We start from the raw sequence: 22,904 nt of genomic DNA, 5'->3' as shown, positions 1-22,904 counted from the left end.
ATCTCTAAATAAATAAATAAAGCACAGTAAGAGTACAATAACTAATATATAATAAAACAGAACAATAATAATAAAATAGAATAATTATAACAATATCCTATAATAAAAGTTATATGAATGTGATTTTTCTCTCTCTCTTTCAAAATACCTTATTGTACTGTATGCACCTCAGAAACCTTAGAAAGTAGAACCATAGATAAGGGGGGACTATTGTATATCTAGTTAGAAAATGGATAAACACATCCAGAGACATGACTTAAGGGCACTTAACAATAAGTCAATAATTAGAAAAATAATTCAGTAGAAACTAAATACTGATAGTAATTAAAGGAAAAGCACAATGTGACTTGATTGAGGATAGTCTAGGTTGCTTCCCTCTCTATGATTTGAGAGTTTCTTATATAGGGATATGGCCTCTGCCATCTAGAATGAGCAAAAAAGGGAAGAATCTCTAATTTGGTTGTGCAGTGTATTTATTTGTGTGTGTTGGCAATAGGACTAGGCTAAAAAGGGCATCTGGCAAACTAACTAAAGGGACTACTCACAGTATGTTAGATTTAGAACTTCTTTGGGTTGACCACATAATCATGGAACTGCATTTGCTCACAGAAATGAAAAGTGGAAAAGAAATGGAGGTTCACTTTATAAGAGGAACTACCTTCAGGGAATTTTAAATCCTGATGTTTTTTAAAAAACTGTCAAGGTTCCAAACAATAAAAATTTTCCTTTTAAAAATGTGATCTAGGGCTGCGCGCAGTGGCTCACGCCTGTAATCCTAGCACTCTGGGAGGCCGAGGCGGGTGGATCACTCGAGGTCAGGAGTTCGAGACCAGCCTGAGCAAGAGTGAGACCCCCCCCCCCCCGTCTCTACTAAAAATTATCTGGCCAACTAAAATATATATAGAAAAAATTAGCAGGGCATGGTGGCACATGCCTGTAGTCCCAGCTACTCGGGAGGCTGAGGCAGTAGGCTTGCTTAACCCCAGGAGTTTGAGGTTGCTGTGAGCTAGGCTGATGCCACGGCACTCACTCTAGCCAGGGCAACAAAGCGACACTCTGTCTCAAAAAAAAAAAAAAAAAATGTGATCTAGCTTCTTTCCCTTGGAGGAATTGCCCACAAGGCGTCTCTGACAAAAATTTTGAAGCAGCATTTTTAGGAAGAGGAAAAAAAATTCTCAGTATGTTACCATTGTTTTAAAAAGCATTTTCATATATATCATCTGGAAGATTTATTGCTTTTTTTTCTTTTGTCTTGGTAGTTTGGTTAAATACTGTAATACCAGTAGCCACTCCACCTCTTGTCCTAAGTCGGATTTATCCAATTCTTTATTTAGAAGGCGAACATTTTCCCCACACTTTCTACAAGATAAAAATGTTCTTTTCAAAAACAGATATATAAAATGTTAAGTTGAGGCACATAGCCTACCTCCTTAGCTAGAGACAGAGGACTTTCTTTTGCTTATCTTTACCTTATCCATCTCTGCTTTGAAATACATTGAAGTTGACCTAAGATTGCCTTTTTATTTGAGGTTCTTCGTCTCTCCTGATATGTGAAGCACCATAAAGTTTCAAATTGTTTCTACCCCCCTCCCATATAGTGCCTTATGATTCTTCCTTTTTAAGGAATTTAACTGTCCTGTAATTCTCCATCTTTATACCAAATATGCCTTTTTAAAAAACTTTCAAAGGACCCAATTTTGAATTGAAAACTAATGAGTCATGAGTTGAAACACTAATTGCAAGCCTTTCTAAAAGAAAATATTTTGCTGACAGTATTTTTTTTTTCTTTCGGGGGCTCTGTCGTGCAGGTTGAGAGAGTGGCGACTTCTGTGAGACATGGATAGATGCAAACATGTAGGGCGGTTACGGCTCGCCCAGGACCACTCCATCCTGAACCCTCAGAAGTGGTGCTGCATGGAGTGCGCCACCACCGAGTCGGTGTGGGCTTGCCTCAAGTGCTCCCACGTGGCCTGCGGGCGCTACATTGAGGACCACGCACTGAAACACTTTGAAGAGACTGGACACCCGCTAGCCATGGAAGTCCGGGATCTCTACGTGTTCTGTTACCTGTGCAAGGACTACGTGCTCAATGATAACCCAGAGGGGGACCTGAAGCTGCTCAGAAGCTCCCTCCTGGCAGTCCGGGGCCAGAAGCAGGACCAGCCCGTGAGACGCGGGCGGACGCTGCGGTCCATGGCTTCGGGCGAGGACGTGGTCCCGCAGCAGCGCGCTCCTCAGGGACAGCCGCAGATGCTCACGGCTCTGTGGTACCGGCGCCAGCGCCTGCTGGCCAAGACGCTGCGGCTGTGGTTCGAGAAGAGCTCCCGGGGCCAGGCGAAGCTGGAGCAGCGGCGGCAGGAGGAGGCGCTGGAGCGCAAGAAGGAGGAGGCGCGGCAGCGGCGGCGCGAAGTGAAGCGGCGGCTGCTGGAAGAGCTGGCCAGCGCCCCTCCGCGCAAGAGCGCGCGGCTGCTCCTGCACGCGCCCCGCGACGCGGGCCCGGCCACCGCGCGCCCCGCCGCCCTGCCTACCTCACGCCGAGCACCCGCCGCCGCCCTCAAGCGCCGCCAGCCGGCCGTGGCCCCGGGCGTCACCGGCCTGCGCAATCTGGGCAACACCTGCTACATGAACTCCATCCTCCAGGTGCTCAGCCACCTCCAGAAGTTCCGAGAATGTTTCCTGAACCTTGACCCTTCCAAAACGGAACATCTGTTTCCCAAAGCCACCAACGGGAAGGCTCAGCTCTCTAGCAGGCCGGCCAGCAGCTCGGCCACCGAGCTGTCCTCGAGGAACGACAGGGCCGAGGCGTGCGAGCGGGAGGGTCTCTGCTGGAATGGTGGGGCCTCCATCAGCCGGAGTCTGGAGCTCATCCAGAACAAGGAGCCGAGCTCGAAGCACATTTCCCTCTGCCGCGAACTGCACACCCTCTTCCGAGTCATGTGGTCCGGGAAGTGGGCCCTGGTGTCGCCCTTCGCCATGCTTCACTCTGTGTGGAGCCTGATCCCTGCCTTCCGTGGCTACGACCAGCAGGATGCGCAGGAATTTCTCTGCGAACTGCTGCACAAAGTGCAGCAGGAACTCGAGTCAGAAGGCACCACGCGCCGCATCCTCATCCCCTTCTCCCAGAGAAAGCTCACCAAACAGGTCTTAAAGGTGGTGAATACCATATTTCACGGGCAGCTGCTCAGTCAGGTAGGTGTGTGCCCACCCTAACCCCAGCTCTGCCCAGCACAACGGAGGGAGGCTTGTATGTTAGTTTGAGCTTCCTGTGAATGCCTCCCCTGGATTATTGGGCTAATTAGGATAGCTAACAATTGCTGTGATTAGGCATTTTCAAGGGTGGCCACTGTACTTTTCATTATTCTGTACATTGTGATGGCCTTGTTGGTGAACTTGCCTACTTTCTCCTTCTGGCTAGATTTTTAGTTTAACTTGCCACATTGCTTTAGTTTCAGTGAGTGTCTTTAACTGTTAATGAAGGTATGGGTAATATACTCTCATTGTTATAATTAAGTACCCACTGTTGGTATGCCATCCTTTGATCAGTTTTAGGAAACTGAACAGAGTTCCGTAGTAGTTTGAAAGAGCTTTCTTCCTCCTTTATATATAAGGAAAGTAGGTGGCTGGGGGCATGCCAAAGGCCTCCTTCCTGTTCCCCATTACCTTTCATTTTCTGGATCTTTAGCCATGTAAGGACCAAAGCAAAGATTTATAGCTAAGGCCTTGTGAGAATATGCAGAAAGAAAATGTTTATGGTTAAAAAAAGACAGAGAGAGATTCAGGTAAAACCTTTACACTATGCTACTGAGGTTTCGTGTCTTGGTTTTTAGGGTTTTGAAAGAATGGTGAGTAGGATGGAAAGAGAGAGCTTATTTAGGCTTTTGTTTTTTAGCATGTGAAAGGTGAGTATTTATCAGCATTTCCTCTATCCCCTCTCCTCTTAGGAAGAAAAATGCATCTGGTTAGGTTATCACAGTATTTTGAGGCTCTACAGAGGGAGGGGATTGGTATACGCTTGCTTCAAGAAAGACAGGGGCAAAAAGAGAGCCAACTTGGACTGCATGGAAGAATCAAAGTCAAGAAGGAAGAATGCCAGGGTGAGAGAAGCAGACAGGGACTTGCAGATTCTCTATCTCAGACTGGTTCCTTGAATGATTGCACGATAACTTGCAGTCTGTACTGCTGCATCATTGAATGATAGAATGTACTTTAGGATAGGAGAAGAGGAGAGGAGATAGGTATAATCTCGGTGCAGTGTTCTAGCCACCATCACATGTTTAGAAACGTATATCAGAGGTAACATGCTCTAATTCTTTTAAAATTATGTTTATTATTTTAATATTATAATTTTTTTTAAAAATTATACACTTAGTTTGGTAAAGTTATGTGTCTTATATAAAGCAAACAAAAATGTATGTGGGAAGCATGGAAGTTATATAATCTGTAAATTAATCTTTTCATTCTAGGTCACATGTATATCATGCAATTACAAATCCAATACCATTGAGCCCTTTTGGGATCTGTCCCTAGAATTCCCTGAACGCTATCACTGCATAGAAAAGGGGTTTGTCCCTTTGAATCAGACAGAGTGCCTGCTCACTGAGATGCTGGCCAAGTTCACAGAGACAGAGGCCCTGGAAGGGAGAATCTACGCTTGTGACCAGTGTAACAGTGAGTGCTATGTGGAGGGTGCTATGTGGAGGCAGGGGGGTGGGGGGGAGTTGGGGGCATGCAACTGCAATATTAGCTTAAGGTGCTTCTTTTTCCTTTTTAGTCAAAAGTAACACTGATGATATTGAGTGGTTCTAAAGCATCTTTTAAAGATCTTTTTCTCCCATTTTTCTGAAAACAAGTACATACACTTTATGTATTAAAAAACAAAAGCCTAGGAGTTGTTCCTCCTTTGACCCATCCTGATTGACATCAGTTATCTTTGGAGGCATTTCAAAGTGTGATTTCTGAAACGGGGACTCTGAGAATGTTATGCTTAGCTTCATAGTGCTACAGGGCCTCTGATTAAATTCGTGAATGTAGAGTCTGACAGTTCTTATTTAATCTAAATCCAGGTGGCATAGACTGTTTGAAAGGTGCGATATTAGAAAAGCATGCTTTGGTACTGAATTGGTGGAATTAAAGTCTGTCAGAAGTGATGCTTAGAATTGGCACAATGGGCCCCAGAAAGCAAGTCTTAAAGTGGCAACTTCATGGATATTTTCTGCGTATTTTTTTTTCGCATGCCTGAAAAGTTCACGTTTCAGAGAGTATCATAAGGCTTTTGTCTATCATGGCTTTAATGTTAAAGTGGAACTCTCTCCATATGGTTATGAGAGCATCTTATGCAGGGCCCTCCTGTCTTGCCACACTAACACTTAACGCATCCGCTAACCCAGCATGGACAGACGAAATGCAAAGCAAATATGTGGAAGCTTGTGTTTGGGTTTTGTGGCATATAAAGATTTAGAAACTAAAAATATAAAATGAATGGATTATACAGAGACCTAGAAATCAATTTGCAGCCATATAATAGTTTGGACTACAAGTTTTGAAAAAAAATCTTATGGTAGCACTTCTTAATATATTTTGCATATCATTTTTTAAAATAGTAAATTTTGGGAAACCTGTTCTGCTCTTCGAAGAATGAGAATAAAAATCAAGTCATGCTTGATATCATTTTGCCATTTTAAAATAAAATTTGAAATGTTGTACTTGGTTATTATAGAGCCACCTGTCCTATTCCATTTTGAGATACAGAGGCAGGTGAGTTAATTTGTTTCATTGGAGAAGGATCTGGTTTTGGTTTTTTCTCCCAATAGGGATTCATAAAGCCTTTTACTTGTAAGTAACAAAAGGATATTAACAGCTTTAACTCCATCATTCTTGGATATGATAGATTAGGTAAGAAATACTTGTATTTATTTTTGCAAGAAAGGATTGTTTTTCTGGTTGCCAGAAGTGCCAATTCATCAGGATTTCTCTAGGCAGGTGCAAATAATGGCAGGGAAGGAAAGCTATGGTGAGGGGATGAGATGCATTGATCTGTTGCTTGTGAAGTTTCAAAATTGTCAGTCTTTTATCTCTCTGTGTGGCCAGCTTAATCCAATGGAGACAGAACTGATCAATCTCATTTGAATCAGTAATTTCTTTTTCTTTGTGAATTTCATTTTAGGGAAACAAAGCCAGATTCTATATTGTCTTCATTTTAGCTCACATACTCCCTCTGCTGAGGGTGGCAGTCACTGCCAGGGTTCTCAGGCAAAGCTGCAGTAATTTTCAAAAATCTAGTGAATAGGAATATAAAATAAGGCCAGGCCCCTCTTTGAATTCTGTTCATGCCCCCATATGTTGTGACTGCACACCGTAGTAAAAGCTTCTCCTGTGGCACACTCATTGTGATGCAATTTATTATGAGAAGCAACACCTCCACATCCTATTGTCACAGAAAGCTCTTTACGTCATCTGGCTGTGATTTGCTACCTTTCACAAGTGGTACAGACGGGACTTGGAATCAGATGCCAAGCTCTTCAGACACTGAGACCATGATATGAACAGCTCAAAGACAATTAGCAGGCACTATAGTGGACCACTCATTTTATATTCCCATCCATTTACCAATATAATTAATATAATAACAGAACAGTCATCAGTAAATGGTTATAGAGAAGGCTTCTGATGGAAATGAAGAGAACTTTATTTCCATTGTTTATTTGCTGAAATTTAGAAATTTATATCCCCCACAGAAACAAAATTAGAGTCTGAGCACTGGTTCTGCTTTGGACTGGGTGAATTTAGACACCTCTCCGCTTTGTCCTGCATGTCTAGCAGTATGCTTTTATCCAAGAAACATTTCAAAAACTAGGTACAGCATAAAAATATAGAACCAGCAAAGTTTATTTCCTAAATATTTTCTAATATGACATAAGCAAATCATGCTGAAAAAAATCTGTTTAAATACTCCGTCCTTGTGATTTGAGGAGCAAAAACAAACAAAAAAATACTCTGTCCTTTAGTAATCTTATCCTTCTTATCTTTTTCCTAAGCCTGAAACATATACATTATTCCCTATTTTGCTGGTGAGGAAACTGAGGTTCAGAGTTTTGAATAACTTATCCATTAGCACTGTGGTCCCCAACCCCTGGGCCGCGGACCATGACTGATCCGTGGCGTGTTAGGAACTGGGGTGCACAGCAGGAGGTGAGTGGCCGGTAAGTGAGTGAAGCTTCATCTGTATTTAGAGCTGTCCCCCACCGTTAGCGTCACCGCATAAGCTCCACCTCAGATCAGTGGTGGCATTAGATTCTCACAGGAGAACAAAACCTATTGTTAACTGAGCTTGCGAGGGATCTAGGTTATGAGACTAATGCCTGATGACCTGAGGTGGAGCTGAGGCGGTGATGCTAGTTTTGGGGAGCGGCTACAAATATAGATTATCATTAGCAGAGGTTTGACTGCACAGTAAATGTAATGTGCTTGAATCATCCTGAAACCATTCCCCTCCCCCACCACCATCCATGGAAAAAAATTGTCTTCCATGAAACCGATCCCTGGTGCCCAAAAAGGTTGGGAACCACTGCATTAGCACACAACTTAGCTGTGAGCAGGAAATAGAATTAGGCCTATCTAGTGAAAACAAAAAGCTTTTTAAAGTTATGTTATATCATAATTTAAGTTATAAGCCCATATATAAAGGCCTAGAACCCTAACATATGCTTCTACTCTGTGTGCATGTTGTTGCAGTGACCGTTCATTATATTCCATTGATAAAGCCATGCTCTCAGGAGTGTACCATTGTAAATCCTTACCAGTTTTAGAAGTTGCTGATGGCAAAAGTTTGAAAGATGGCTTTGATTGCATGTAACAGTCAACCCAAATAACAGTGACTTTACATGAGATATAATTTTGTTTTTGTTACATAAAAGAAGTCTGAAAGACATTCAGGGGCTGGCATGGTGGCTGTGTGGTCATCAGGGACCCAAGCTCCTTTTGTCTTTTTGCTTTACTATCCTAGTGTAAGGCTTCCATCCTCAAGGTTACCTCATGGTCCAAGAGGAATTCCAGCGGTTGCAGACAGTGGGAAGGACAAAGGGATGCACCTTACAACTGAGTCAGCCCCTTTTAAGTACCCATCCCAAGAGTGCCACGCCGTCATTCCTTTTATCTTAGCCAGAACTTCCATGGCCATAGCATGCAGGCGTGTGAAGCTGGGAGATGCAGTCTGAGGGAGGGTCACATTGCTGCCCCAACTAAAATTGAGGTTCAGATATTGAGAAACAAGGAGAATGCATATTGAGTGGCAAGTCATTGTCTCTGCCATAGCTAGAAAAGAATGTGACTCCTCACAACCTATGTCTTATACCTTCCCAAACCATATAGGCAAACGACGAAAATCCAATCCAAAACCCCTTGTTCTGAGTGAAGCTAGAAAGCAGTTAATGATCTACAGACTACCTCAGGTCCTCCGGCTGCACCTTAAAAGATTCAGGTGAGCATGCTCTGGGAGTCCCAGATGACTGTGTGCTATGGGAATAGTTGCTTCAAAGGCTTTGTTGAGAGCAAATGTCTTCTTTGATGTTAGGATGGGGGAGCCTATTCCCTTGAGACATTGTGCTTTCCGTGGAGATAAAATGGTTCATATCCAGTAAGCCATGTTGATGTTGGGGCCCAGCAGGACTTGGCTTCTGCTTTGATGGCTCTGTTTAATTGTCTAGCCTGCACCAGGTATCTGTACTTGAAGATTTTCTTCAGGAAAATTGCTTGAGGCCAGGAGTTTGAGACCAGCCTAGGCAACATAGCAAGACCCTGTCTCTAAAAAAAGTTTAAAGGAAAATTAGCCAAGTATGGTGGCATGCACTGATAGTCTCAGCTTCTTGGGAGGCTGCAGTGGAAGGATCAGTTGAGCCCAGGGGATGGAGGCTGCTATGATTGCACCACTGCACTTCAGCCTGAGTAACAGAATGAGCACCTGTTTCTATTAAAAAAAAAAAAGAAAAGAAAGAAAGAAAAAATGTCTAGCCTTGCTTGGGCTTATGTAGATCCATCTTCAGGATGAAGTGTAAAATAATCTGTGAAAAGAAGGGCAAGTAGTAAACTACAAAAAGATTGTTGCCTGAATTGCTTGTTTAAAGATCTGTAGGTTCAGAGTGCTTTGTGAAACATTCACAGCAACTATATGTGGACATTGATCACCACTGTTTTATTGATGGGAAAACCAAAGCCAGAGATTAAGTTTTCTTGGTTCTCTGCTTTACCTACCTCTACCTTTGAATGCATATACGAGTTTTTATTAGTAAGAAGTTTATATCCATGTTCTAGGTGGTCTGGCCGTAATCATCGAGAGAAGATTGGGGTCCATGTCGTCTTTGACCAGGTATTAACCATGGAACCTTACTGCTGCAGGGACATGCTCTCCTCTCTTGACAAAGAGACCTTTGCCTATGATCTCTCCGCAGTGGTCATGCATCACGGGAAAGGGTTTGGCTCAGGACACTACACAGCCTATTGCTACAACACAGAGGGAGGTGCGTGCGCTTTACTCTGTGGGGTGGGGGACACGAAAAAGGGTTGATTTGTCCACATTTTATTGTTTCCCTTTTTATTTCCATCCCATGGATTACCTAGAAGGAAATTACATACATTAAAATCCAGTAGAAAGAATTACAAAAGTTGGATTCAAATTTTGGATATATCACTAAGTAACAGCATATGGTCATTCAAAGAATGAAAAGGACCTGACATGTAAAAGTGCTTAGAAAAGCACCTAGCACATAGTGCTTGCTCAGTCAGTGTTGGAGGATATCGTAGTATTATTGATAGCATTGGTTATCCATAGCATTACTATTGTTGTAGTAATGCTACTTCTGCAGACCTCAGTTTCCTTCTTGGTTATGCAGAAACAAAAGTACCTGTGTGACACGGAGGTATTCTATGACTCTCACTAGCATCAGCTCATAATAAAGCTGAGGACACGTACTGAGCACTTACTATATCCTTACTGCTTCCCTTACCATGGGAAGTGTGGGGATGCAAGGATGCCAGGGCCCCTTCAAAGGAGACTTCAGTCCTCGTCCTCCAGAGTGGAGCCTCCCAGCTACTGCACTGGGGCACATGGGCTGCACATGTGTTTTCAGCAGAGCACTATTCTTGAACCCCTCTGCCCTTGGGGCAGCCAGAGCCTGTGAACAAATACTTCTTTATTCCTTCTAAATTTTCCTTTATCACTCCCCTCTATTTCCATTTCTCCTCTCCTCCTCTTCCTATTGCTTAGCCCGCAATAGCCTGGCTGTCTTTGTAGAAGGCCCTAATGGACAGTGGAAAAGCCTGAGTAAAACGAGGACAAAAATTACAGTCAGTTGATACTGTTTGAGACCAGCCTGTAGTATTGCGGTGGGGTTAAAGCCAATGATTACAGAGAAGTCTGTTGGTTCCATTTACTTGTCCCTTCCCCCACCACCAATAATCAGGGTTGGCTCTATTCAGAACTCCTCTGTCCTTTCTTCATCTCCTGATTTTGCCTGCTCACTGGAAATGTAAGTTGGGTAGTCATGTTCTCTCTTTCTCTCCTTTGGTTTCCCAGGTTTTTGGGTCCACTGCAATGACTCAAAGCTGAATGTATGCAGTGTCGAGGAAGTGTGCAAAACCCAGGCCTACATCCTTTTTTACACTCAAAGAACAGTGCAGGGCAATGCAAGAATCTCAGAAACCCAACTCCAAGCTCAGGTGCAGTCCAGCAACAACGATGAAGGCAGACCACAGACATTCCCCTGAATGGGAGGCATGTATCAAAGACTGACTTGCTTTTAAACTATTGGTGTCCATACATCTTTCCTCTTGTAGGAAATAAGGCTTACTGCAGGAACAGATTACTAGCTTTGCCTCACTGGGTCTTGAGTAGAAGGTACCAGGTGATTCATGTCCTACCATAAATTTTATAGTTACTTTCTTTTGAAAATGGATTTGGAAATTCCCTCCTTTCATAAAAAGAAATCAAAAGGAATAACTTCTATTCATCAGTTGCTTGTGAAGATAAAGGGATCTGGGTGAAGGAAAGGGGGTAAATTGATCGTATCCATGCAGGAGAGCAGCCATGTTTTCTCTCCATTGTGTGATTCCCCTGCTAATCAGGACCTCCTTACAGCACCAGAAGAACCCTCCCGATGTGGGCAGCCCAGGACAAAGCACATGAGGGGGGCCCTGGGCTGGCAGCTTGCTAGATGGGATTGGTTCCAAGGTGGGAAATGAAGTCTAAGGATTTATTCCCACAAAGGAAGTGACCCTCAAGGGTTGAAAACTTGTGTACTTCCTTTTTTAGGGGCTAGCAGTTGAAGTGAGTGAGATGCATGGAACAAATTGCCCCATGCAAAATGGGAGGGTTTTCTTGTGTCATACCCTTGGTGGCTGCTGCTGTAATTTAATCATTCTAACCCTCTTGAGACTGGAGGGGCAGTTCATATAAAGAAGCAGTAGACTAGTATATGTTCTTGGTTGCATGCTGAGCCAAAGGGCACTTCTGGCTATCCCAGTTCTATAACAGATTCCTGGTGCAGGTCTAGGGCAAGCACATGGTTTGGTTTAAATTGGTCCTTAGATCAGTTGTCTGAGGCTTTCTCAGAACTCAGGTGAGGGGGGGCAGGGATAGCCGGTGGTCCAGGGCTTATTTGAATGCCTGTCACCTGTTCTCACCTTGGTATAGCATGCAGCTTCTTAGCCTACAGCTTCTTTCTGCTCTTGGAGAGCTAGAACATTTATGCTCGCAAGATTTGGTAGCTTTTGCTTTCCTAGGGTATGGGAACTGCTTAGGAATCTAACCCCTACATGTCCGGACAGTTTATTGCTGATGGCCTTGGCCATCAGGGCTAGTAAAATACATCTTTCTTTTTAAGTTGGCTTAGTTTCTAAATAGAATAAAATTGCCTACACAAAACCTCCCCATCAGGCACCACTGAATTTCCTTTTTTTTTTTCCTTATTTTTTTAATAACACTGTCCCTGAGGATGAATTTCCCTTCTTAATCCTTCACTTAGATTCACCAGTGAACGCAAAAGCAAACCCTAACTCTCATTGCTGTGGTTGCTGCAGTGAGCCTCAACCTGTCACTATGAATGCTCATCTTTTGACTGAGTATATCATATTAATGTTTGAATTCAGGTAGAAGTACAGTTGTCACTTGAAGGGAGTAGATGTGGAAGGGAGCTTGGGGAGGGGTGGGAAGTTGGGAAAGTGAGGCTAAAGAATGAGGGTCATAGCTTTAGCAATGTTGATGAGCCACATTTCCCAAACAGATCTGTAGCATTTGCTGTTGACCTCTTTTGAGATGAACTCTCCCATAGGACCTGCCAGGTAGCACTGAGACATGGAGGAAATTCAGACAAAAGGCTCACCCTGATAGGGAAGGAGTTGACTATATTTTAAATTAAACTTGCTTTTCCAACACTGTGAGATTTCTGTAATAATTAGCTTTTATTTGGAAGCGATAGCGTATGGCATTTTTTATGCTGTTTGGTTTATATTGTCTACTGCAGGCTTCTTTGTATAAGCTTTGCTTGGGCTCACCCTCTCCTGGACACTGTTTTAAAGTGTCACAGCTGCCCATGCTGCCAGAGGCTCTGATGTGAAGCCGTATTCTTGAGATCCACATTTTAAAGTCGGCATGATTGGTAATGACTTTTTGTGGCAATAGAAAAGCCCAGTAACTCAAAAAAACCAAGGAGAGTAAAACAGAAAGGAAACTATGAATCGTGCCTCATCTTTCATTGAATCCTGTATTTATTATTCTAGAAAAAGAAAAACTTACAAAATAGAGAATACTAGAGAGCATCTACTTCACCCCTCAGACTGTCTAAGGGGGAATACTTATTAATAAACAAACATTTAATGGAAAATTAAAAGAGCTTCAAATTTAATTTTTAAAATAGTTTTATACCAAATATTGTAAGGATTATTAGGCAGATTAAGGACTTCGTGAAATAAGTGCTTAACTTAGCTGAACACTCATGTATCAAATTGATAAAAGAAACCAACATCAGAGTCTCCACTGAGCTACACACTCATGGAGGTGCCCATTGCAGTCACAGACACCTCAGGTACCCAGAGGCAGCAGCACTAGACACTTAGGAAGTTAGTATTTAAGGAGATTTTTATTAAAGAAAAGAGTTCCCTGCTGCATAAGCCAATGTTGTGAGGGAAATGTCCCTTTGCCTTTAATTTATTTACATATTGGGAGTAGATGAATGTCTCAGTTGCATCTTACAGTAAATTGAAACATTCTAAAGAGAAGAAGATAAGAACCAGGTAGACGTTGACTTAGATGCTGCCAAATCAAACCCAAGGTCTCCTAACTGAACCTTAATGGGCCTACTTCTCTCCCAGGGCAAGTAGTTAAGAGTCCTCTTCCAGGAACCCTTTGTAGTTGGCTGGCGTGTTTACTTGCTGCTGTAGCCAGCCAGGATGAGTGCACCCTGGCCCTCGAAAAGGATTTTTTTTACCTCAAACTAGCCTGACCCTCATACTTGTGGTTGCCTCTGAGATGAGCATCCATGCTAGTGTAAAAAAAAATTAGGAATGCCCTTGGCAGTCAGATATTGAAGCTGTTACTAAATGGTGGGCAGAGCTCTTGCCAGCTTTGAGCCAGCTCCTCTCAGGCTGGGTGGGGGCAGTGCCACACTGTAAAGAATTTCCAGATGTCTCTTAAAATGTCATGAATAAAATTGGAAACTGTAGAAGTGTTAATGTGTCCTATGGACTCAATAGCAGAGTTTATTTTTGTTTTTAATGGCAAGGTTTCTAGAGTCAATGATTGTATGAGTTCCTACTCTGGCTATGCTTACAACTCCATCCAAGTACAAGGGAAGAACCAATGAGGTGGGTTGGCGTAAGCCCTAGAGAGTTCAACAGTAGTGCAGAATGAAAACTTGGTTGGGGATGAGGGGGTGGGGGGTAGGCCGTGAGGGGTTAGAGGTGGGTGGGCAGGGAGGGAGAAATGGAGTTTGTTTTACTTACTGATAAAGCTTTGTGAACTAATTTTATACAATTCATAAAATTTGGTGCCTTGTACCCAATTATTGTTTGCATGGGATTGAAAACATTAAGGGAAAAGATTCCTTCTTGTCATTTCAAGGGGCAAATGACTCTGTGTAGTGTTTAAAGAACATATGGTATCACAGACTTTTAGACAGCATTTCCTATCTCGTGTGTGAATGCAAATTATTCTTACCAGCAAGTTCTAAAATTTTATTGTAATGTCCAGATTCTTTGTATTTGTGATCATCAAATGGCTGCTTTTCAAGGCAGACTGTGTACCCCATTGTTTTTTACCACCCTTTTCATGTTCCAAACATTAACTCGGGCCTTTTCAAATCAGGCTGGGAGGCTACCCTTTCTTAAATGTATACTATATCCCTATCTGGGATTATGTTTTATGAACGGAAGGGTTGCTTTTCCAGCTGGTTGGGAGAGCACAAATGTTCAGAAAAGGTTTTTTAGTCTTTATCAAAACAATAACTAATGCTGGGCAACATGTGGTAGAAGCCAAACAAAAATGGTTCCTCCTGAAGTGGTACCTTCATTGGTTCTGAAGTTCTTGTGCATAAAAGTGTCGGGAAGCAGTGGAAAAAACAACCCCCCACGTGTGAACCTTTAGATTTTAAGGCAACCCAGTGCACTGTGTAATATGCAAAGGTAATGATACAAAAGAGAAGGCACAAGACCCTGTCCCAAGCCTCCGCACCCTTTCCCTGGCAGGTGCTGACTAGGATGGTGCCGAGTGGCTGTGGAAGGTGCTAAGACCCAGTCTGTTCACCACAGGGCTGTTTACAGCCTGCCTGTTTTACTCCAACCTTAAGGTTTCGACTGAGCTAATGAGACTTCCCCATAGGGTGTTTAAAAAGCTCATCACTCAAAGCACACTTGATAATTGGGTCCCTCAGCCTAGTTACTCAACAAATTAGGTGAACAGGTTGTATCTTTGGGGTAAAACTTGCCATGGCCACTTAATTTTTTAACCACGTAAGTATGCATCTCTCTGTTGGTTCAGACAGATTCTTTTAAAAGACAGCACTAAAGCTGAAAAGCGCCTTCTGACTGTGAGTTTAGTTCATATCTTACAAGTTTAGTAACATTCTCTTGATCTAGGGCTGTGACTTTAACCACTGTGCTCATGTTCAGTCCACACACTGCTCTCAATACACCATAGCTACTACAGCATTGAGGCCGGAGAGTCCATTTCTGTGGACTCTTTCCATACTTCTGCTGGCATATTTCATTTAAAATCTAACTAGCTAGAGATTTTCATAGTACTAAGTGTTAACTACCCAGGGCTGGAAAGTGACAGGATGTACAGTTAACTTCCCTTGGGAAGAATGTTGCATTGGCAATGATGAAAGCGGCACTTTCATTTACAGAATTAATGATTTCTCAAAACTTTGGAAATTTTAGATTTGGTGGTTTTACTCACAAATTTATATCACTTTGAATAATCAAGCCAGTTTAAATGAAACTTTACCTAACCAGCATTATGGCTTTAAAACCCAACCAACAGTAAACATTATTACTTGAAGCCAAAACATTAAAATTTGAGTGAAGTTTGAATTTTGCTTTTGAAAGGTAACATTTCTTGATTCTTGCTGGATTTGGATTTTCAACTTTGGAAATTTTTATCAAAGAAAACTTCACAATTATGAGATCAGGTAACAGATTTTAAGAATCTAAGTTTCATTCCTATAAACAACAGGAGGTGCTGGTATTTCTTATCTTGAAAGCAGTCTGATGCAGGTCTGATGGGTTTAGCATCTATGCTATGGCTTAAAAGTTTCTTCCTTGGTCACCGTTTGGGGGTTGATGGCTTCAAACCTAAGCCTTGCTCTCATGTATGTGACTCTTCTTCATCTTAATACTCACTCAGTATAATATAAACCTCTCAGAGCATCTGTGATCCCATGTAGACAGATGCTGCTAAAGGGTCTTGGCTCCTCCTATCAGATAAGATCTATCAGACTAATACAAGACAATGGTAGGGTTTTTTTTAACATATAAAAAAATCTAATTCTCAAACAGCTTTATTAATGAGATTTATGCCAGCAGGGTCAAGAAAGACTATTTTGTCCTGTTTACCTTTAGTAAACAAATTGCTAGAGACAACATCTGTCAGCTGTAACATTTAGGCCATTTATACTGACCCTTTCCTATTCACGTCCTTTAATCCTGTACGTTCCATAGGAGACCTGGCATATGAAAGCAGTATTTAAAAAAAAAATGCTGGCCAGGCAAGGTGGCTCAGGCCTGTAATCCTAGTATTGTGGGAAGCCAAGGTGGGAGGATTGCGTGAAGCTGGGAGCACAAGACCGGCCTGAGCAACATAGTGAGACCCCGTTGCTACAAAAAATAGAAAAATTAGCTGGGTGTGGTGGTACACACCTGTAGTCCCAGCTACTCAGGAGGCTGAGGCAGGAGGATCACTTGGTCCCAGGTTGCAGTGAGCTATGACAACGCCACTGCACTCTACCCTGGGCAATAGAGTGAGACCCTGTCTCAAAAAAAAAAAAAAAAAGCCTATTGGAGTAAATCAACTAGAAGAAATTTGCCATAAGGAACCTGTCTCTATCTCCCCCTCTTTCTATGGCTACATGAGTCTTTCCATTGCCAGTTCCTTACATATTGCATTTCCCACAAACCCCAAACCCCTGAACAGTAGCACTACCATGAATTTTAGGGTCAGAAAACATCTATTTCCTCTAAAGGAAGCAGCTTCCTCAGCAGTATCACTTTAGTGTCCACTGCCCAGACTTACTTATACCTTGTCTCCTCCTACACATCACTGTCCTCTTTCTGCCACCAAACCTCAGTCTCTTCCAGCAACAATGCCTCCCTGGTGCCTGGAAAACCCACCTGGTGCACTAAAATGCTATGCAACACCAAATGGCTTCTTCCCCCAGTACTACTCAACAATGGAAATTCCCCAAGAATAAACTTCATGCTATGTTAACATCAGTGTATGGTGGTTACAGTTTCCTTTTTTTTTTTTTTAAACAAAGCAAACCACCTCCATTACAATCCATGTTTGGGGCTTGTTCCTATTTCTCTTGAGTGTGAAATATAAATCATGTTTTTATGATTTTTGTAATCTTGACTTTTTACACCTTGTTTTTGTAAGCAGAAGTTTCTTATTAAAAGAATAAAATGGCTGTCTTTGCGTACAGTGTTTATTTCAAATATTTGTTAAAACACCATTGTTATTCCTCAGGACAGGAGCAAAGATCACCCTCTGCAGAAACTTAGGAACTATGTACAGAACTTTACAGAACAGTGGCAATGCTTTAGCTGAAGCCTAACTGTTGACCAGAGAATGGAGTTCTGAGTCGACTCGGGAACAAAAGGAAACCAAGCAGGGAACGGGAAGGTGCCCATCTGAATCACATTTCAGCTGCCATCAGGACGTATCTTGTGGTGGTCACAGATTGTAGGCTCTGTTTTTGGAAGGTTCGGGTGCAGCACAGGATTCCATTTGTCTGCAATCAGATGACAGGACAACGGGTGGCACTAGGAATGTAAAAGCACTGGTGGGAAACTGGTAAGAGATATTTAAATCTCTTGCAACATCTGGAAACACATTTAACTAGGAATAGCCACGGGTTTTACATGCAGTCTCTTTGCTACACTTAGTGAATAACTGATACAAATTATTGCTTCTCCCAGCCTCCAGACATGGGAGGCTGTAGTTAAGTGCTTACCTACTTGGCTACACCCCTGGCTGAGGCGCCATAAGGTCAATGTCGCTCAAGTTCCTGGCCAGCCAAACTCCCGCAGCAAAGAGTCCCAAATTAAGGATCAAGTTCCTGGAAAAACAATGTATTTCATTAACTCTATGTTTAAAGAAAAGTACTGGGAGAAAGGGCTTCCTGAAGCATCGACAACATGGTTACATGGCAGGTTGCCCAAGACCTGCACGGGAATTTGGAGTTTGTTTCTGTGCCTAATAAGAGCAGGATCAAATATAAAGGTCAGCCAAACACCTGCTCAGGGCCGAAAAGCTAGTTTACGTGTTGGCGCCTCTTCTCCAGTTTCCCTGGTCAGGGTGCTACTGTCTATAGATACAGCCTCGCGACACAAAGCTCCTGGTCAAAGGCCTCAGCAAAGCAAGGTCAGAGCCACGAAGAGCCCACTATATTGGCAATATTAAAACACAAAACCAAAATACCCCGGGGACACCAGCCTCGCAAGGAAGGGGAAATACAGGCGTATACGGACGTGAGGGCCAGAGCGGGACCAAGCTCCCGGGGATCCGTTACCTCCGGAAATCGTTCCTATCGGTGGCAAAGCGATAGACGCCCCGAAGCCAATCTCCCACGTTGTCCGGAATTTCAGGAGCTTCATTTGCCGAGCCCGCAGTGCTCACGGCAACCCCGCTGGAAGCCATGCTAGTCCCCTTGGGCTCCACACAGGCCTCGCACGACGCTCTGTATGGGCGCCCGCGGATCACGCAACTTCCGGTCCGGCACTTCCGCCAGCTACTCGCCGGCAGAGGGCGCCGTTCCCCTAGCTTGGTACGACGTCCAGGACAAGAGCTACAGCCCCCGGCTGCGCGTCCGCGAACTGCACGAGGGGAGGAGCGCGGCCCCGCTCTACCGTCGCTGGTTCCCGGTCCCACCTCAGGCTCTCCGGCCAGCCAGTCACGCGTGCTCAGTGAACACTTAATTGGCTCAGGAGGGGGATGGCGGAGACGAGGCTGTCCCAGCCTGTGGGGGTAGGCGTAGATCAGCAGGGGACGCGCAGTTTTGGGGATGAGGTTCCCCAAAAGTCTCCATCAAGTCATAGATCGCACTGTCCTGAAGGGGGCGCACTCTAAATCTGTCGTCTCGGGCCCTCCCCCAGGCGTGGCCCTGATCGCGTTCAGTCTAGGAGAGCCTTGTTCTGCTTTACCGATCCCTTCCTCCCCACTCACACCCCGTCTCTGGGCTGCGCCACTAGCAAATGGTGCAGTGCTTCTTGGAGGTGTCGCTGTCTCCTGGTTGGAGGGTTCCGGGGGTCTGCCAGAGCCGGGGAAGGCGCTGGCCTAAGAAAAAGTCTTCGGGTTCCGAGTCAGAGGAAGAGGAGCAGGTGGGGCAGTGGGCGTCCTCCCTGGGATCATGGGGCGTCTCCAGGCGATATTGCTCCCGCCCTTTGGATGCCGCTGCCTTGTCCCCAGCTCGGCCCTCCTGCTCCGGGCTGGATCCAAGCAGCTCCGTCTGGGTTTCCAGGCGGGGACCGCCGGCAGCAGCGTGAAGGGCTGTTCGGGAGATGGTCACGGCGTTTAGCGAGGCGCGGTCCCTTCCTTCAGTTCGGTCGGGTCCGGTCTCTTCTGTTCCGGGCCGGGTCAGAAACGCCCATCTCAGAGCCCAAGTTTCCCTCTCCCAGAGCCAGGCGGGCGACCCACTGAAGGTAGCGGGGGTTGGTCCCAGCCTCCCGCCTCACCCCCGGGCCGTGCGCGCCGCCGCCGCCGCCGCAAGTCCTCTCCAGGGTCTCCCGCCTCTCCCCGCCTCCGCCCACCAGAGGGCGGCCGCGTCCCCCTCCTGGGAGTGAGTCCGGAGCTGCAGCCCCGACCACGGCGCTGGGTGGGTTCGGGAGGCCCTTGGAGCGCTCCGGCCAGGGACGCGCGGTGAGAGCTGCGGGCCCCGAGGCTCGGGTCTGGGGGGTGCGGTGGGGGAACAGGGGCTGCTGGAGGGACGGGACGGTGTGGGACTGGGGCGAGGGTCTCAACCCGGAAGAACCCCCTTCTCAGCCCAGCCAAAGCCACCGGCCCCCTCCGCTTTGATCTGCGCCTTCTCCCTTACCAAGGGACGCCCGCCCTTCCAGTGCCCCGGCAGGGCTCGAGCCCGCTCACCCGAGTAGCGGCTCTCGAAACAGCTGGGGCAGCAGGGGCTGCCCCCCGGCAGGGCGTAACGTCCCCCGCCCAGGGGCCCGGCGCAGTCCTGGCAGCAGAAGTGGTTCTCATGCCAGCGACGTCCCTCCGCCTCTGTGCAGCGCCGAGAGAAGATCAGCTGGGAGAGGGAGAGGGGAACGGTTCATTCATTCATTCACTCATTCATTCATCCAATAACCACGCCTTATATTCAGTTAACGCTAAAGCACGTCCACAGACATTCCCATTGGTTCTACTCAGCCACTTGTGGACGCAGGGGAGGGTTGGTTGGCTTAGCCAGGATCCCCCAGATAGCAGGTGGCATAGCCCAAAGTGCGACCCGGCCGCCTGGACCCCCAACCCAGGGCTCTACCTGACATTAAGGGAATTTCTAGCATGATCAGGCACAGCACTGGGCACTTTAGCATACTGAGATGAACATCTGTCCAAGAGTCCCTACTCCAGAGAAATACTCTGAGTCCAAGAAAATTTGAGGGACTTTGCTTGCGGTCCCCAACTCCGCGATACTGGAGGATGCTTCGGCTCTGGAGGGTGTTCCCTTACATCCTGCCACTCTGGACCCCGGGCAGACATCCCCCCCTCCCGTGCCCCTCCCTTCGGAGCTGTACCTGGTCACAGGCGGGGCAGCGCGGCCGCAGCAACTCGGCGTGATGACGGCCGCAGTAGAGACGTCCATCGTGGTAGAAGTATATGAGGTTTATCAGGGCCTGGCCACAGGCCTGGCAGGCAAAGCAAGACTGGTGCCAGCAGCGCTGCTCCCCTGCCCGGGCTGCAAACACTCCGTACTCCCCTGGCTTCAGCCGCTCCCTGCACTGCCGGGCGGGGGCGCTGGGCTGGTTAGGCTGGCACCACCCTCTTAGCTTCCCTCCCGGCTCTTCCACCCCAACGCCAACCTGTTCTCCCCATACCCTGGCAAGCCCGCACCCACTGCAGCCTCCATCAAGAGCCCCCAAATTTGGTTTCTTTTTCCTAACGTTTGCCAAATTACCAATCCCTAAACCCTGTTTCCCAACCAGAGTCCTAGAAGCTAGCCGTTTCTGCAGAAGAGGGCAAAGAATGGAGGAAGGGGAATTTTTGCCGGGGAGCACCACATACTTTCTCACAGGTGTGTCCTTCAAGCTTGGGAAGTACCAGACGGGCCACCCCCTGTCCCAGGGCCTCCTGCTTCCGCTGGGCACAGAAGAGCCGCAGCTCAGCCAGCTCCTCCTCCCCAAGGGCCAGGCAGTAGCGCTCCTGCAGAAACAGGCCTCCATTGTGACTGGGAGAGCCCCAGCGGGCAAGACTGGGGCTTGCTGGAGAAAGAAGGCTTAGCTGCGGGGCCGGAGGAAGGTTGCAGAACCTCAGGAAGGCGAGCCAGAGATTGCAGCATGGGAGGGCATTGAGAAGGGAGGGGGAAAGGAGCAAAAGAAAGTCCACCTCAGTCTCACCCCACCCCCAGGAATGGTCATCACTCAGGTCCTGACAGTCCCACAACATTTAGCCCTGTCACCATGTATCTAGGTCCTTTTCCCCAATGAGCTAGAGCTCAGTATTATTTCATAGACTCCTGTCTTGCCTCCCCAATTGAATTGTAAGCCTTTAAGCTGGGCACGTGTAGGGCTTCAATAAATACTTAACAACCATACTCTCTACATTTGTACATTCCATGCTCTGTTTCGAAAGTCTTTCATGTCCATTTTCTCATTTGCTCTTGAGCTTAGCATTGTGGTGGGCAGAGCAGAGCGGATGCTATTGCACCCATTATGTAGATGTGAAAACTCAGGCTGGTGGGGAATGACTTCCCCCAACAGTGGTATAGCTGAGCCTTAAATACATGTCCTCTGACTTCTGGACGAAGGTTCTTTCCACAGTAAGTAAACAGAGGGAGAAAGAGGCACAAGGGAAGATGGGGAGGGGAGACCCACATCACTGTCCTGTGGAGGGAGCTGCTGCAGGAGGGTCCGAAGTCCAGGCCACTTGGGGGCTTGGTTGGTGTCCAGGAAAGGGGGACCCAAGCTCAGAACCATAGGACCCTAAGGAGACAGGGTACAAGAGGAGGAGTGGAGCTAGGCTTTTCCTTCCTTTCCCCTTCTTTCCCCCCTGCTCATGGCCACCTCTCCTCCAATCTAGAGCAACTTCTGAGCATGCCCCTCCATTTGGAGAGTCCTCCTTCCAGATCCTGACTGAGTATAAGGACAGTTGATCCACTCCTGCCTCTGGGGTCTTCCCTGAGGGAGGCTGGGGAGGCCCCACGTCCCAAAACAGCTTCCCTTATGCTTGAAAACACCCCATTCACTCCTTGGAGCCAAAGCCCCTAAGGTCTGCTTTGAAAACAGACCACCTAGGAGAGGTAATGTGTATTCATGTGAATGAGTTTAAAGTCAAAACCGTATGTCCTAAGAGGGTATAGCGACAGGAACTCCTGAAAATAGAAAAGGGCCACAAGAGGTTATGCACAAAGGCAGACTGCCTCCTGGTTGGCAGAAAAGAGAGGAGGTCCGAAGGATAGAGGGCATGTTGGTCTGAGGAAGGGCAGGACTCTTACTACCTGAGCAGAGGTATCCTCAGGGTCCTCCCCTGGCAGGCGGCCTGAGTCACTGTCTGAGTTGGCTGCGGGACCTGGCTCCCCAGGGGTGGGGCTGTCCTCTGGGTGGGGCCAGCCAGAGTTCAGCACTGACATTGGTGGCAAAGTCTACCCTAAAACAATAAAAACATCTCCATTTATTGGGCCCTTACAATGTGCTAGGCAGTGCTAAGTGCTTTACAGTCATCATCTCAATCCCCCCGACACCCAGGTGACTTAGGTGGTATTGTCCCCATGTTACAGATGGCCAAACTGAGGATCAGTGAGCATGAATGGTATGCCCAAGGTCAAACAGCTAGTAAGTGGCAGAGCCAGGACTTGAGGCCAGGCCTTCCGACTCCAGAGTTTCTGAAGTTCAAATTCTGGGGTCTCCCAAGATTGGGCTGGAGGTAAAGGTGGCCCACAGTGGAAGGAGAAGGCGCCTTGCCTTTCTAGTGACCCTTTGGGCAAGCTAGCCCT

General features: G+C 46.1%; 3 protein-coding genes across 5 annotated transcripts; 1 reads left to right on the top strand and 2 right to left on the bottom strand.

The window, feature by feature from the left end:
* Positions 1 to 1,836: 1,836 nt before the first annotated feature.
* Positions 1,837 to 10,913, top strand: USP49 (ubiquitin specific peptidase 49). Its single transcript, XM_069488371.1, has 5 exons — positions 1,837 to 3,189; positions 4,464 to 4,668; positions 8,368 to 8,476; positions 9,307 to 9,512; positions 10,568 to 10,913. The coding sequence occupies exons 1-5, from the start codon at positions 1,837 to 1,839 to the stop codon at positions 10,756 to 10,758; spliced, it is 2,064 nt and encodes a 687-aa protein (XP_069344472.1). The 3' UTR covers positions 10,759 to 10,913.
* Positions 10,914 to 17,168: 6,255 nt separating this feature from the next.
* TOMM6 (translocase of outer mitochondrial membrane 6) lies at positions 17,169 to 18,474 on the bottom strand. Of its 3 annotated transcripts, none has more exons than XM_069487855.1 (3): positions 18,273 to 18,474; positions 17,715 to 17,819; positions 17,169 to 17,492 (listed from the first exon to the last, which is right to left on the bottom strand). In XM_069487855.1, exons 1-2 carry the CDS (start codon positions 18,398 to 18,400, stop codon positions 17,723 to 17,725), a joined length of 225 nt encoding a protein of 74 aa, XP_069343956.1. In that variant the 5' UTR covers positions 18,401 to 18,474; the 3' UTR covers positions 17,169 to 17,492; positions 17,715 to 17,722. The 3 variants fall into 3 exon arrangements, with proteins under 3 accessions (XP_069343956.1, XP_069343957.1, XP_069343959.1); XM_069487856.1 differs by having other exon boundaries at positions 17,175 to 17,523; XM_069487858.1 differs by having other exon boundaries at positions 17,175 to 17,492; positions 17,719 to 17,819.
* Positions 18,475 to 18,888: 414 nt separating this feature from the next.
* On the bottom strand, positions 18,889 to 22,541 carry PRICKLE4 (prickle planar cell polarity protein 4). The gene is given in 7 exon segments (XM_069487854.1): positions 18,889 to 19,321; positions 19,794 to 19,839; positions 19,842 to 20,000; positions 20,491 to 20,694; positions 20,978 to 21,115; positions 21,787 to 21,894; positions 22,410 to 22,541. Coding segments are annotated over 7 exon segments (1,161 nt in total). The 3' UTR covers positions 18,889 to 18,947.
* Positions 22,542 to 22,904: the final 363 nt, after the last annotated feature.

This window comes from Eulemur rufifrons, chromosome 15 (assembly GCF_041146395.1).
Source record: "Eulemur rufifrons isolate Redbay chromosome 15, OSU_ERuf_1, whole genome shotgun sequence".
NCBI classification, from domain to species: domain Eukaryota; kingdom Metazoa; phylum Chordata; class Mammalia; order Primates; family Lemuridae; genus Eulemur; species Eulemur rufifrons.
This window is presented reverse-complemented; position numbering and strand designations above follow the sequence as displayed.